We start from the raw sequence: 13,357 nt of genomic DNA, 5'->3' as shown, positions 1-13,357 counted from the left end.
ACTGACGAGCTCTGTTTTTTCTGCTGCTACCACTGTCCTCTCAATGTCTTGACAACTCCAAGTTATGTTTTACATTAACTTGTGGGTTAGCCAATTGAAATAGGTAATTTGGTTCAATAAGTCATTCAACTTAATATTCCATTCTTCCTGAAAATATGAAGTAATATCTGTTTAATCATTCAGCTTGTGTTGACAATTAGCATATAGTCTAGCATTGCAATGAAGACGGCAACGTGCTTGCGCTCTGAATCCTGATCATCTCAGTGTTGACATGCTATTTTCTGTGCAAACATCAAACTGTGGCTGCTATGAATCAACTGGAGGTAATAAGGATGTTAACAGCATCATTTGTCCTCTGTGGTTTCAGCCATTAGTTAATTAACTCTGCCATTCATGTTCAGAATTGTTGTCCTGTTGTGACATTTCAGAAAGCTCGTCTGAATGTAGGGTTTAAATCTATCAGATATAAGCCCTATTTCAACACAAATTATATGGGAGATCTCCCATTACAAGCAAATCTGGTGTGTACCTTCATGCAAATTGGCTTTGGTTTTATAGAGCTACAAGCCCAAGTGGCTCATAACAGTCAAGCACATAGCACTGGTGCTGTGAACGCCCTGTTCCAAGCCAGTGAGCCTCAGCACTGCTGCTGTACAAGATAAATGGAGCTCGGCCCTGATAGGAGGACCCTGCCCGACTGCCCATGATGCCTCCGTCTGGGGTTGCCGTTCTTGAGGAAAACACATTTGCTAAGATAGTCCTGTATTCACCTGTTCACACAGACATGCTGTGAGAATGAGATACGGACAGGCAGGCACCCTCCTCTGTATTATTGATATGTGATTGGGACTGTAACAGCCAGAGCACTAACCTGCAGCTGTCCCCGTCAGAATCTCTGCTCAGCAGGCTCTTGAGGGACCAGCGGGAGCGCCGGTTGGGGGACGAGCTGCGCGACCAGGAACGAGATGGAGGCAGGAGGAGGTCCTGGGAGGGGCTGTCCCGGGCCAGCTCTTCCCTGGCCAGGGAGGGGGAAGGTGAGGGGCTCCGCTGCAGAGCGCTCCTCCTCTCCCCGGCATCCGCCTCCACTACGATCTGTGGCGTTCCCTGCAGGTGGCACTTGGGAGAGCTGCCTCGCTCTTGCTCTTCATCGCTCCTCTTCTTGTTCCGGGTCCTGCTGCGGTGGGGTCTGTGGTGGCGGTGGCGGCGGGTGGGTCTGGGGCTCGGAGAGAGGGACCACGACTCTGTGTCCGAGGACGGGGGGAGTACTTTCAGCGTGGGGATCGGGATCGGCTGGGCCAGAACACTGCCTTCTGGGCCTGCTGGCATGGACATTGTCATCCTCCTTAGGACTTAACTTCAGCTAACGGTCTATGTTTCTGCCAATTCAAGGTCCCGAATGAGGGCTTGTTACACAGAGGAAGAGGCGCAAAGGCTCACTGTGTGACTAACCAGGTGGTTGCAGTCATGCTTATGCTTCAAATTATTCTGAGGAACTTCGCTGGAAATCCTATCGTAATTTCTGCCGCGTGGCAAAATCAGCAGGCCATAACAGACAGTAAATTAAAATTAAGGCAAAGCATTTCTCAAATATCCAGTGCAGGTAAGCCGTTCAGGGAGACATCTTCATGTTAAGGCAGGAAAGATTATCCATAGAGTATCCATGTAAGAACAGTAGTCCAGCACACTAGGTTTCCTTCACAGCTAGTGTGTAGCACAGTCAATAATTCTGCTGCAAGAAGGCTGGGTGGCCTTTGTGCCTCACACCTCTTCCTCTTCCTCTTCGCCACCCCTCCCACTGTCCAGGGTCTCTCTCTCTCTCTCTCTCTCTCTCTCCTTCAGTAAAGCCTCCGCTCTCTCCTCCCTTCAGCAGACTTCACAAAGCATGCACTTGCACAATCAGGCTCATCATTGCAAAAGTTGAACTTTGAGTGAAAGACACATCTATGTCCGGTAGTAGCTGGGGGCTGAGGAGAACAGAGACTTTGTATTCAACAGGGTGCAGCAGCCTCATTAACTAACTAACTATCACACTATTTTTCGGAAAACTGCCCTTTTAAAAAATGCAACATTGCACAGTAAAACCGCTCAGTTGGATCAAATTATTGTGAGGCAAAGGCTATTTCTGTTGGATGATGACTGGACTACTGCCTGATCGTCCGCTTCTGCCTTCTGGGAATGGGAGGTATCAAATGACAGTTTGTGTTGTGAAATATTGTTCGCTTTAAGATAGCTGATCAATAGGCATATATATATATATATATATTATGATAGGGTAGCACATGTCCAGTGTTTGGATAACATTTTAGTCAGAAACTATGCGAGGTTTGCTCCTTTCAAATGATAACTCGGAAACAGTTTGACCAGATTAAATAGAAGACAGAGATAGAGACCATTTAAGGCACATTTGTCACCAGGCAGAAATAGATGAATTTCAGCCCTGCTGTTTAAGTGACACCCTAACAGGCCAAAGTCCAAACACCAAATTCACAATCCAGGAAGATGCACAGAATGTAATCTTTCTAGCGCAGTCTAGTTACCAAAAGAACCCCTAACTCTAAACGGCTCATGTTTGAAAGAATGAGCACATCTCCACCGCCAGCTGGGACACAAGATATTAATGATACCACATCGCTGAAAATCAGTGGGCCGAGTACAAGAGGTATCTGGAAACATTGTGAGATCACAATGTAAGATAACTAGATAAAATAAGATATTCCTTTATTGATCCCCTTGGGGAAATTCGGGAATGTGTGTCACTGTGTTACACTCCATTGTTTGCCTTCAAAGCGGGCACTTCTAAGCAAGGGCTAAGCAAGTTTGACAGTATTTGCAGTGATCTGTTTGAACAAGAACAATCTTGGCATGCTCTTGTTTGCTCAGAGTAATCTATCATAATCCCTGCGCTGAACCTCTCTCTCCAGCACCATCTCGGACCCTCACCGGACACGGGCCGACAATCAGACATATCGGGGTCAGGACAGATTTCAAGATGGCCTGCCCTAGTAATGCATCAAGGCAAATTGAGTATGAATATGGACTTGCACTGAATGTCTGGGTAGTTCTATTTCTTCCAGTATGGCTGACTGTAAATTGCCATTGGTCATCACATTCGAAAGAAAATGCCTAATTTCTATGCAGTGCAGAGTAGGTAAAACACTAGAAAGGTGTGATATTGCCATTCTGTGAGTTGTTTACTAGATCCAGTAATAAGACACCACATTATTATGTATTTAGCAACAGTTAGCAACAGTTGTCTCTTTCATTGCCATGTACAAAACAATGGTTGATGTTACAGGCAGCCATGGTGGAAGAAAGAGAACTACACAAACATTCCATGCAAGGCCTCTATTGTTATATATATGTATGCGGTATGAAACAAGTTTCCCCCGATTCTCATTTTGTAGTCTCCAACTACTTCAGCTTGCTTTGTTTACTTTATCTCAAGTAATCGGGGGGGTGTACGTATGTCTTAAGTAAGCAAAAGGTAATTAATTAATTGATTGTTACAAGTTTATTGCTTGACCACACTTTGGCTAGTAGTGAGAGTAATGTTTACTTCAGCTAGAAGGAGACAGTCCCTGGCAGAGAGTATGTGAGCTCCAGCAGGCCTAAGCAGGGCAACACTTCATGACAACAAGAGGCTGCAGTCCCTACCTCCCATTTGATGAATTTCCTCCGTTTCTGTTATCTTGTTCGGCCTCGAAAACAAGCCGAGCGACGGTGCGGGGTGTAACATTAAAATCCACCTTTTCACAGGAACACATCAACATCCTCTGAGAAAACAAGCTAGGTTGAAGAAGCAGCAGCTAACGTTACTAGGTAGCATTAGCCAGCTAGCTAGATAGCAGCCAAACACCCCGAAACTCTGCGTGCCGACAGCTCCCGAAAAGATGACTATCTAGCAAGCTAACGTTTCTAGCAAACTAATTACTAAGCCAACGTCATCCATTTTTTTACTTAAAAAAACATCCTGATATAAAAGTATTTAGCAACCTAATAATGGACAGCTAATGCTTTATAACTCTTAGCTTAAACTTCCAGACTGCGTTTTTGTCCAAAGTAAAATGGAAAAAGAAGTCAATGAGTTGGGTGTGCACACTTTGCACGGCGGGGGTAAAGATAATTATCATCAGCCAAAGTATTGTGTTTGCCGTCGTTTTAGGGTGGGCGGCGAACAATCGTTTACTTTTACTACTTTAATGCACGATAATTTCATAAATATGCGATTCGGAATAGCCGGTTATGTAATTAGATGTACGCTGCTCACCACTATAACATAATGAACACCCCTGACAAACTTTTTGGTACAGTCTGGGGAAATAACTGTTCAGAGGATGTAGGGGCAGCGCGTCTAGCCGAGGCAGACAACTAGGACGACCGTCAAGTATTAATTATGAAGAAGAAAGGATAACACTATTATATATTACCGTATTATCTATTCTGAACTGAACTCTCAAGTAAAAAAATGAATGCAATATGAAATTGTGTCGGATCGGCTGCTTTTTGCTAACAGGTCAGTACCACAGAAAGCGACAAATGTCCCACGTTCCATAAGAATTTCAAGGTATGAAAATGCCGATAAATACGCTAGAAGTTCATATTTCTCGGCCTCCAAATGGAAAACAAACTATTGCAAACAATTGAGCTTATAGTCACAACTGGCCTTCCATGTTCCATGTCCTCTCAATTAATTCCGGCCTATTGGGTAAACATTTAATAGCCCAATTCCAAACTTTAGTTATAGCCTAATCTAAAATTGTAAAGCAAATCTATTTCCATTGTTTCTGGGTTCAAATGAAAGGAGCTTCTGTCACACAAAAACGAATAGGTTTGTCTGGTAAATAAACAGGGGTAGTGCGACCCCTTGTGTCTAATAAGGTTGTGTGCAGTTATTATTTATTAACCGGCTATAGGGCCTTTGCCTCACAATATGACAGTAAAATATATTTAACATTTCTTTATCTCAAAATATGACATGGAAATGTTCATAGCAACACAAAAGTATAGCTGATTTGGTCTAATAGGCAAATTACCATTTTCAGGATCTCACCTCTTCGCTCCCTCTACCGCATTGCTTCCTGTGGTCACTCCACTGTCTTTCTCGCTCTCTCTCTCTGAACTAGTGAATTTCAGATGCAGCCTGTAGGAGATATGATATCATCTCTCCCAAGCCACATGCGCAGGGCCAAGGATAGGTCACCTTGACAGAAGGCTGAAAGCAAGAGAGGAAGTATTGACAAGAGCTTTTCATTCCAGATGATGGATATGTTGTGAGACATGAAGGCCTAAAGACACACAACACACACAAAAAAGTATGTATTTGTAGATTCTATTGATGTACTAAAACACAGATTTAAACCCAAGCAGTGCTTCACAGTTAAAAGTTTATTTTACTTTGAACACTTTGAACACACTTCTTTCCGTATTGGTTTCAAACAAAGTATTAGCCAATTTAAATTGTTCTACCAGATTAATTAAAAACAAGATCTATTTTTTCTGAGTTAGAGTTAGTACCTCTCATTCTCTCTCACTCTTCAGATAATAACCAGCAGCACCTGTTATAATATATATATATCAGACATACAAAAAAGTGGGAGAAATACAGGTTTTGGTGGAAAACAAATTAATTTAGATTATTTGACATTTGCCAATTTAAAATAGGAAATTATCATTTGTAAGCATAACTTACTGTATGCTACCCAGTCATTTGTGTAAGCTCTTCCTCTGCACCTGCTGTCAGTTTAGCCGTCCACCTTATTGACATTCAGCCTATTGTCTCCTTTTCTGTCCTTTCTATAGACGAATGGAACGCTGCGGTGACCTGGCATTTTTACATCCACCCCTCCCCTCATGCGTTTGCAGGGCATCCTCCTCCACCTGGCTCACTCCCTCCATAAACACTTGGGCGGCTCCGCTCCCATCTATGTGCCAACGTGGGGATGCAAGTTTGTGCTGCTCCAGTGTGACAGAGAGTTGTGCTACTGAGAGCCTCGCGGAGCTGAATGCAGGGGGCTGGAAACCCGATCGGAGCTAAAAATAAAGCCTGGCAGTATGTGTGGTGTGGAACAGAGAGAGCGAATAGAAAGAGGGAGGGAGGGAGGTGTGTGTGTGTGTGTGTGTGTGTTGTGTGTGTGTGTGTGTGTGTGTGTGTGTGTGTGTGTGTGTGTGTGTGTGTGTGTGTGTGTGTGTGTGTGTGTGTGTGTGTGTGTGTGTGTGTGTGTGTGTGTGTGTGTGTGTGTGTGTGTGTGTGTGTGTGTGTGTGTGTGTGTGTGTGTGTGTGTGTGTGTGTGTGTGTGTGTGTGTGTGTGTGTGTGTGTGTGTGTGTGTGTGTGTGTGTGTGTGTGTGTGTGTGTTTACGTATGGTGACAGTGTGACCCCACCCTCAGACATGCACATGTGCATAGACATACACACACACACACATACACAGGTTTTATCATATGTCAACATTTCCTGGAGGTTTGTTTTCCTCTCATGTGTTGTCAACTCAAGGTCTCTCTCAACACCCTCCCTCCCTCCGATAGCCACATGCGTACATGGTTGTGGGAGTGCATTACGCTGTCCATTACTTTGTCATCGTTATCATTCATGGGCTAACTCAAGGTTAGATGAGACCCATGGACAGTTCAGCCCCAGAGGACATCCTTGACATCTGGAATCACGTCCAAGTAACATGCCCCGGCTGACACAGACGCTCATACATCCCACTTGTCATGTCTTGTTATTACTCAAGTGCTAAATCAGTTGTCATTATTTTATATAATATATGAAGAATATTATTATTGTCATTATCTACTTTATTCTCTTTTTGTTCTTTATTACTTGGTTGTAAATTGGCTACACTTTTCATTGCATCTTTGACCTCTGATCTCTGATTTATTACTATTATTATTAGCTGATTCGTTCTGAGATGTTGCATCAGAGAGCACCAAAACAGTCTGTCATTACAAGACATGGCCTGTTGAATATGTTCAACCCACCAGCTCACAAGACGGGGCCTTCAGTCCATGTCTGTTTGACAGCCTTGCCTTTAATAGCCTTGCATGTCCATGTACTCTTTGGCATTGACTGGTCACCAGTATCTGATATCGAAGGTGATAACTAGACATGTGCCACAGTGGGTATATCCCCAAACGGCCCGAATTCCCAATCCACCTTTTGACCACACCCCTAATACTAGGCCATTGAGGAGTAGTTCATGTTTTTAGGTTTATGAGAATAGCGCCACCATGAGGCAAGATTACTCAGAATTTCACAGGCCTCCCTATTGTACGGCAAACATATTTCTCAAGTTTGGTGGAAATTGGACAGTGTGTTCACAAGTAACAAATCATTTCCTTTTTACTATACATTTTTCAAAAATGTCAGTGATATGGTTTGGCCTATGAATGATCTAAATGACACATTTGAAGATGTTTGATAAAAACCAGGTGAACAGGCTGAGGGGAGTAGGGGAAAAGTGTTTTTTCAATAATTCAAGATGGGGGAAATTCCAATATAGTGGACGTTTTTTATGAATAGACAAATCTCTGGATACCAGATTATCATGCCTGTATGACTAACGGATCAGGCGATAAACTAATTAGAAAGTTGACAGTTCGGCCTGATGGTGGCACTAGAGTAAAGGTCATGGGATCACTAAAACCAATTAGCTAAACTAATCTAACTAAAGCTTATGGTCACTTTACAAAAGGAAAGGTCACTTTAAGAATAGTATAGTATAACTTGAGATTGTATAATATAGCATTGTATAACAGTGTACATAAAGACCCAGTGCATCATCCGTAGCTAACAGTGTATTGCACTACCACAGGACCTAGCATGTCCTACCATGCTCTGTAAATAACTCATGTACATATACCGATATGCCCTACTTTGTTTACTTGTTTTATTGAACAATGTAGTTCTATTGGATTCTTATTATATATTACTATTGTATTATGCACATCGTTGCGGGCAAGACCCCCCGCATTTCATTGTATACTTGTATGCCGTGACAAATAAAACTCTTGACTTGACTTGGCTTCTTCCTCTAGCCTTCCTGCACCCCTGGGACAAAAAACGTCCCAACTGTAGATACTGTACATACTGTACTTGGGATAACCTTGTCTTGATTTATTGCATATCCCCTGAAATTAAGTCAGGCAGTTTTTCTGGGGCAAAAGATGAAGTCTGCATTTTTTTTTTTGGTCATTTGCAGCCATTATGTGAAAACTAGCCATTACTGTACTACCATTACTAGTACAGTACATTACTGTGTACTAGCCATTTTCACATAATGGCTGCAAATGACCATATGCACACACATTAATTTCTCAACATACGCATGCACACCACACTAAGACCTCCATAAACATTCTCAAATCATTTTAGATAAAAAATATTAGTAATCATGCATATGTAAATGCCCATAAAGGGGCCTAGATGAAAAAAATTATAAAAATCTAAATTCAATCTGCAATGGCGTCAGTTTCAAAAAACGTGTTTAACATGGGAGTCAATAGGGACGTTTTTTGACCAAAGGGTACACCGTGTGCAGTGTTTTTTACACTGTCACTGCACAAAACATTTTTATGTATCAAACTTATTTTTTTTTGCCAATCTTCGACACTCCAGGCTCTCATAATCCCACCCCAAAAAAAATGACATTAGCATTTATGGGATGGAAAATAATCAACCCTTGGTGTTTTTTGTCTTGAAAATAAGCCACGCTTCAATCACACAAACTGGTATTTAAGGGGTTAAAATCCTGAAAATGAATGAATATTTTATATGTATGTTAAGGACTGAATTTAATAATGGTATTCATACATCTTTTTTTTAAATAAATTCATAAGTAAATATATATATATTACATGTAAAGTACATGGGACAGAAAACGTCCCAAAGGGGTCAACGTGTGCAGTGTTTTAGTGGGGTGCAGGAAGGCTAGGGGTCATGAATCTGTACTGCAAATTTGAAAACGATTTGAACAAAAGGTATTTGAGATTCTCTAATTCTAAAATTGAAAGTTTGACCTGATGGTGGCACTAGAGGAAAGGTCATGGGTTAACCAACAGAGTTCATCCTCCAGTGTTCCTGAATCTACCGCACATTTTTTAAGATTTGAATGAAAGCTATTGGAGTTATCGCATTCACAAGTAGGATTATGTTTGGCCTGATGGTGGTGTTAGAGGAAAGGCCAGGGGGTCACCAAAATCGATAGGGTTCATCCGTTAAGGGTTATAAATGTGCACCACAAATTTGAAAGGATTCAAAATTATTAAGGCTAGTCAAGTTATCGCATTCCATGCGAAAGGTGGGCAGTGGTGTAATTCTATGATATTGTTTGGGGTTATAATCCCTATGGGTTGTGATCTCCGTAAAGTTGCCCAGTGTATCACCACCCTTATGGCTAGTGATCTCCTTAAAGTTGCCCAGTGTATCACCACCCTTGACAGGGGTTGTGATCTCTGTGTCAGTGCACAAGGGGCGACAATGGCTCAGGAGGTAGAGTGGTCGTCTGGTAATAGAAAGGTTCCTGGTTCGATTCCGGCTTCTCCTTGAGGAAGACATTTAGGGCTGGCCCTAGCATTTCAGCAGCGAGATTCTGAAAAGTGCCCCTTGCACGCGGCCGTGGCCGCTGAAACAGTCTTAAGCACGGGCGCACAGCAATAAGTACGGTATTGTATATTTAGTTCAGTGTAAAGCAGGGTTTTTCCTGGCTTGGAATGGGGCTTTGGTGGGTGATAATGTCCATTTCTTCCCTTCTTTTTTTCTCCTCCCCTTCCAATAAGCTGCTTTTCAGATGTCATGTTTTGACAAAGTTTACCAGACAACAGCAATGAGTCTGTGTTACCTTATTTGACTGAGATCTATGCTTTAAAAAAAAAGTTTTATTTTTGAGCATTTGATTAATAATGGAGGCTATGCTTCATGAGTAAATTAAACTCCAATTAACAAAAAATATATATTGTACCCAGGCTGTACTTTAGATGGTATATTGTATTGTATATTGTATATTCCTCTTTTACTTACTTTTTTACTGTATGAAGCACACTCTCAGGGGCTCATACAGAACCAAGCATTTCACCGTAAAGTACATGTATTTTATTGTGACAAGTAATAAACAAACTTGAACTTGAAAACTCTTCTTGTTGACCTGATAAGATAATCTGATAATCTGGTAGTAACATTTTGTACAAATAATTATTAGTAATTATTGAATGTACTGCACAGTCAATTAAAAATAAAGTAACATTTTAAAATGTGTACAACAAATTATTAGTAATTATTAAATGTACTGCACACTGTCACTGCCCCTTAGGCCTTAGCGGCACGGTGGTGTAGTGGTTAACACTGTCGCCTCACAGCAAGAAGGTCCAGGGTTCAATTCCCGCTTGGGGACCAGGTTTCCATGATGCCAGGTACCCAGGTGGGGTATCTCCCAGGCCTTTCTGTGTGGAGTTTGCATGTTCTCCCCGTGCTCGCAAGGGTTTCCCCCCCGATAAGATAAACCCAATGGAAAAACATGCACAACAACAGATCGCTAACGCTGTGGCGTCCTTGACGAAGACGGACAGGAGCACTTGGATTGGTCCCCTGGCACGGCTCACGTTGACGCCTGTCTGCTCCCGGCTGCCCTTGGGGGGGAAGGACGACGGGATGGGTTAATCGCAGAGACGAATCGCATCGGCGATTCTAAAGAGACAATGCATGCGTGTGTGTTCCGGTGTGTGTGCTAAAAAACTAACCGCTGTGTGTAATGTCGTTGCATTCCGAATAAAGACCTCTGCAACAGGTCCTGCATTATTATTATTATTATTAGGTCTGGGATCTTGACCCTCTCTGTGTAGGTATCCCACTCTTCAAGTAGAGCACACTCTTCCAGTCTGGGGATCTGCTTTGCAAGCTCCTGCATCTCCTTCACACCAAAGATGCATAACTCACAACCTGATTCCTCCAACACTGCCCCCCTTATCAGAATATCACACCAACTCACATACAAAAACACAAACCACACTTGCTTTAGTTAGATCTGGCTACATCATAACATTTGTAAATTTATTTATACGTAAATTCTGCCCTCTGTTCCTTTTCAATGTGTGTGTGTTTTATTTACAGTGTAAGAAATGAGCAATGTAAATGGGCTAGCAATTTGGGACAACTGTTCTATGCAGCCCCATAGAAGTCAATGGACACTGAGCTTCAACGTATGAGAAGTTAGTCGACTTGTGAAGTAGATGATTCTGAACGAACTCGTCTGTGAGATGAACATGTTCTAACCAACCGACCAACTGGCCCCGGTATTCACTGACATATTTAACCTGTCCTTAGAACAGGCTGTCATCCCCACCTGTCTGAAGAAGTCCACCATTATCCCTGTACCCAAAAAATCCAAGCCCGCTTGCCTCAACGACTACCGCCCTGTAGCTCTCACCTCCATAGCCATGAAGTGCTTTGAGAAGCTAGTGAAGGGCTACATCTGCTCCTCCCTCCCCATCAACCTGGACCCCCTGCAATTTGCATATCGCCCCAACAGGTCCACGGAGGACGCCATAGCCCATGTGCTGCACACAGCAGCATCACACCTGGACAAGAGGCAGGGGAACTATGAGAATGCTATTCATCGACTACAGCTCAGCATTCAATACCATAGTCCCCTCAAAACTCATAGCCAAGCTCAGGGACCTGGGCTTGAACTATGACCTCTGCCAGTGGGTCTTGGACTTCCTGACGGGCAGACCCCAGGTGGTGAGAGCAGGCAACTGCACCTCCTCATCCATCACTCTCAACATAGGGGCCCCCCAGGGCTGTGTCCTGAGTCCCCTCCTCTACTCCCTGTACACACATGACTGTGTGGCACAGTGGAACAACAACACAATCATCAAATTTGCTGACGACACAGTAGTGGTGGGCCTGATCTCTGCAAACGACGAGAGGGCCTACCTGGAAGAGGTAAAGGTTCTAGCGGGATGGTGTCAAGAGAACAGCCTCTCCCTGAACGTCAGCAAAACAAAAGAGATGATTGTGGACTTTAGGAGGTCGGGGGTCAGGGACTACAGCCCCCTCAGCATCGATGGGGCACCGGTTGAGAGAGTGAACAGTTTTAAGTACCTCGGAGTCCACATATCCGAGGACTTGATATGGACCACACACATTGACAGTGTTATCAAGAAGGCACGGCAACGGGGGCGGCTGAGTGGCGCAGTGGGCAAGGCGCTCGCTACTAACGCAGGAAATGCTGGTATCGAGCCCAGCTCTCTGCGTTGCTACCGGCTTGGCCGGTCGTTCATACTAACACAATTGGCAGTGTTAGAGGGTGGGAAAGCCGGTGGGTAGGGATTGGACGTTGTGGACAGCGACTCCTACAGGTCAGTCGGTGCGCCTGTACAGCAGAATCAGGAAGTATCGGGGGCAGCGTGAGCCTCCCACGCGTTACTCCTCGCCACTGAGAGATTGTGCTGTTCAGGTGAAAAGATGCAACAGCTGCCTCCTCGTATACCGGAGGGGACACGTGATGCAAGGCTTGGTCCTCACTGCAGCTGACCAGTGGGGGGCATAGTCTAGCAACGTTCGAGACAGGGGAGGGGAGAATTGAAGGTAGAATTGGCGAGGCGAAATTGGGATGGGAGAAAAATAGAAAGTAAGGAGAAAAAGTGGATAAAAAAAATAATAATAAAGGCACGGCAACGCCTCTACTTCCTTAGGTGCCTAAGGAAGTTCCAAGTGAGTCAGAAGATCCTTAAGAACTTCTACTCATGCACAATAGAGAGCATCCTGACGGGCAATATCACCTCCTGGTTTGGGAATAGCATTGCACAAGACCGTAGCAGACTACAGAGAGTGGCCCGTTCAGCCGAACGCACAATTGGAGGGGGGCTTCCCACTCTCCAAGACATTTACAACAAGCGCTGCATAGGTAAGGCTAAGAGAATAATCAAAGACCCCAGCCACCCAAACAACTGCCTCTTTGAACTGCTGCGGTCAGGCAAGCGATACCGGAGTCTCATGGCAAGCACAGAGAGACTCAGAAGGAGCTTCTATCCCCAGGCCATCAGGATGCTCAATGAACAATAACACTATGTAACAAACCATCAAATTCACCCACAGCACACACATCCACACGTACACACTCACTCTAAATAAACAACTCACTGTAGCACCCACTTTACTCACCTTGAACACTTAACACACTTTATATTTATTGATAATGAATGAATGAATGAATGAATGAAAAAGTTTATTTTTGGACATGTTATTCTCCATATTTCTCCAAACAACTCACGATATCTTGTTCCGTCGAACCAAACAATCATAGCAACAAATTAAAAAAACATTAAAAGAAAAACATTAAAAAAAGAAAAAAAGAAGGAAT

At 43.4% G+C, this 13,357-nt stretch overlaps 1 protein-coding gene across 3 annotated transcripts in view; it reads right to left on the bottom strand.

The window, feature by feature from the left end:
• Positions 1–4,029, bottom strand: part of gramd1a (GRAM domain containing 1A) — a gene marked incomplete at its 5' end in the record, with an annotated part of 78,170 nt that extends 74,141 nt beyond the window's left edge. For 2 of the 3 annotated variants that reach the window (XM_084335649.1, XM_084335650.1), the window contains one exon: positions 872–1,338. In XM_084335649.1, the coding sequence (XP_084191775.1) occupies positions 872–1,338 (467 nt within the window). Of the gene's footprint in view, positions 1–871; positions 1,339–3,654 lie in introns of those variants that run through there. The other variant, XM_084335651.1, reaches the window with a different exon arrangement.
• Between the last annotated feature and the right edge of the window lie 9,328 nt (positions 4,030–13,357).

This window comes from Notolepis coatsorum (assembly GCF_963971535.1).
Source record: "Notolepis coatsorum genome assembly, chromosome: 19".
NCBI classification, from domain to species: Eukaryota; Metazoa; Chordata; class Actinopteri; order Aulopiformes; family Paralepididae; genus Notolepis; species Notolepis coatsorum.
The sequence above is the reverse complement of the archived record's forward strand: the minus strand, read 5'-3'. Positions and strand labels throughout refer to the sequence as shown.